The following is a 3,158-nucleotide window of genomic DNA, read 5'->3' on the forward strand; positions in this document are numbered from 1 at the left end:
ACAGAGACAGTACCAAAAACGTCCCAATGTCAAAGCGAGGTTGATATGTCACAGAGGAATTCCTCAGTTGTCACTCTCCATTCCCATTTACAAATGGCTGGCTATTAAACCCAGTAATAAGCAGCCGCCATGATGCTCATTTATCAGTCCCTGATCACAGGCAAAGCTCATCGTCAGACACTGTCGGAGCAGTAATACAGCCAAAAAGTCAGGCAGTTATCCAGGCTGAATGATCAGTCTGTTAGATTGCTTTTCCGCATGAACGAGTGGAGAGATGGTTCTCAACACTCTGTTGCTGGGTTGTGAGTTCTGTTCTGCTGTTTGTGCTCAGCAACATTCCTACTTGATTTCTCAACTTTTCTTCTTCTTGTTCTCAAACAATCTTTCTCTCACTTCAGATAGATAGATTGTTGCGTATCCATACACCAACCACATACCTTTCTGTCTCCTCTTCTCAGACGCTCCTCTAACTCTTCTCTCCTCCACCTCTCCTCTCCACCACCTCTCCTCCACCTCTCATCACCTCTCCTCTAACTCTCCTCTCCTCCACCTTTCCAGCCCTCCACTCTAGATGTCTGTTGACATGAAAAGCTCAAAGAGTCCCAGAATCGGGTCATCATCAAGGTCGGTCGTCAGGGAAACCCTCCACACTTCCCCCCTCACGAGGAGATGCAGATGGGCTTGCCATTCTTATCGTACTGGTATACCAGCATCTTGATGCAGTGGGAGTTGGCAGGGGAGATCCAGGGGCTACTGGTGATAGAGAAGTTGTGTCCAGCGTAGAACGGCGGCGGCTGCTTACGGCATCGGAACAACGTCCGGAGAACCGTGGCCGCCATGGTCCGGAAACGCTTGCTGATGAAACAGTAGAGAAAGAAGTTGACCCCGGTGTTGAGGAGAGCCAGCATGTTCGCCACATCGGTTAGGAGGTGCAGAAGGCGGGCGGGACCCGGGGAAGCCGGCGGCGCCGTGTACAGGTGGTAAAGGATCACGACGGTGCGTGGTGCCCAGAGGACGGCAAACACGGAAGTGATGGCGAGCAGGATGGCGGTGGTCTTGCCCGTGGAGTAGCCGCGCAGGCGGAAGCAGCTGCGACGGCGCTGGAGCTTCCTGACGATCATTGCATTGAGGGAGAAGAAGACGGAGCAGGGGAGGAGATAGACAGTCGCACAGTGCACCCAGACTAGCACATGCTGCGCAGCACTACTACTACTCCCCCTTCCTCCACTTCCTGTACCACCTACAGGTAAACCATGCCACAGCTCAGGCCACCAGTAGTAAGGCGCCGCAGACACCAAACACCCCATATAGACGCACATGATGACCCGCCGTGTGCGGGCCGGGTAGGAAACGCTATGATACTTCAACGGGTGACAGACTGCAATATAACGGTCAACGGTCAAGGGGACCGTGATCCAGATGGAGGTGTGGATGGAGGAGAACTCCAGGACCTGGACTGCCTTGTTGAGGGAGGGGGGAAGGGGCGCGCCCAAGATGAAGTCCTCCAATATGAAGTCGACGAAGACGATGAGCAGGAGGACCAGGATGTCAGCGGCGGCGAGCGCCAGAAGGTAGTTATAGGAGGACTTCTGACGCCGTAACACCAGCTGGGAGAGGATGATGACAGTGAGTATGTTGGCTGGATGAGGGGGAGGGGGAAGGTTATGAGGGTGACACAAGGGAATAGGTTTGGGAGATGAAGGGGGGGAAGGCACAGATGGGTGGTTTATGGAGGGAATGAAAGGAGAGAAGAGGAGAGGAGGAGAGTGGCCGAGAAATTGAATAGGTGAGAGTTGAGAAAGGAAGACGAGAGGGAGAGATAGAAAGCAGAGTGGAAACAAGTTGTTGCAACGAAAGAAAGGAACGGATGTGAGGGGGGAGAGTATGAGCCAAGGGTCAGATATATGGGGAGATGAATGGAGACAGAGATAGAAAGGAGAGGAAAGTGATGGGGAAATTACATGAGAGTAAAAGCATGGAAGTGAAGAAAAAATTATGATGAGAGGTTGAAATTGAAAGTGGAATGAAAACGGGTTATGCCAAAGGAAAATGAAAGAGAGAGGAAGAGAGTTAGTTTTACTGGGGAGGTCATTGACAAGGAACAACACTCATTCAGCCAATCAGAAACAGCACACACTCTACCTATATAGAGCACACCCACACATGTACATGTACATGCACACACACACACACACACACACACACACACAGCCCAGGTCTCTGGAAGACATGATGAGTCCTCACTGTCCGAGACTGAGTCAAGACCGAATACAAATGTATCCGGCACCAAGACAAGACCAAGACACTCAATATGTGGTAAAATATTGCCTGTGACCATTTTTCCCTCTCCTCTCCTCTCCTCTCCTCTCCTCTCCTCTCCTCTCCTCTCCTCTCTCTCCTCTCCTCTCCTCTTCCTCTCCTCTCCTCTCCTCTCCCTCTTCCTCTCCTCTCCTCTCCTCTCCTCTCCTCTCTCTACTCTCCTCTCCTCTCCTCTCCTCTCCTCTCTCCTCAACCTTCCCTCTCTCTCTCCCTCCCTTCCCCCTTTCAACCTCATCCTTCGCTCCCGCCCTCCATCTATTTCTCCCCATATCCTTCACCTCCTCCACCCTCCACCTGCTGAGTTGCAAGGTGGCACTTGCGGGTCTGTTAGTTAGCCCGATTAAATAATAATATACGGCGCCACAACAAAACCAGGGAACAATGACAGCGCACCGTCACAGCCTTGCTGAGTCGTTGAGGCTCCGGCTGGCCCAGATAAACAGTCCAAGGACACCACCCTCTCTCTCCCTCTGTATTGTCCTCCCCCTCTTGATTCTTCCTCCTCWCCTCACACCTTCACTCTTTCTTTTATTTTCCTGTTACGCTCGTCGATGGAAGGATTGGACCAAGGTGCAGCGTCMTAGGCGTACATCTTTCTTTTATTGATGACACCGAAAAAACAACAAATACAAAACGAACCGCACAGTTCTGTAGGGCTGGAAAGCAACAGTACAAAAACAAAATCTCACACTCTACAGGTGGAAAAAGGCTGCCTAAGTATAATCCCCAATCAGAGACAATGATAGACAGCTGCCTCTGATTGGGAACCATACCAGGCCAATAAAGAAATAGAAAACATAGATTGCCCACCCTAGTCACACCCTGACCTAACCAAATAG

General features: G+C 51.2%; 1 protein-coding gene across 1 annotated transcript; it reads right to left on the minus strand.

The window, feature by feature from the left end:
• Positions 1-478: 478 nt before the first annotated feature.
• On the minus strand, positions 479-2,911 carry gpr139 (G protein-coupled receptor 139). Its single transcript, XM_024139625.2, has 2 exons — positions 2,863-2,911; positions 479-1,639 (listed from the first exon to the last, which is right to left on the minus strand). Exons 1-2 carry the CDS (start codon positions 2,909-2,911, stop codon positions 660-662), a joined length of 1,029 nt encoding a protein of 342 aa, XP_023995393.1. The 3' UTR covers positions 479-659.
• Positions 2,912-3,158: the final 247 nt, after the last annotated feature.

This window comes from Salvelinus sp. IW2-2015, unplaced genomic scaffold, assembly GCF_002910315.2.
Source record: "Salvelinus sp. IW2-2015 unplaced genomic scaffold, ASM291031v2 Un_scaffold1856, whole genome shotgun sequence".
Lineage (NCBI taxonomy): Eukaryota > Metazoa > Chordata > Actinopteri > Salmoniformes > Salmonidae > Salvelinus > Salvelinus sp. IW2-2015.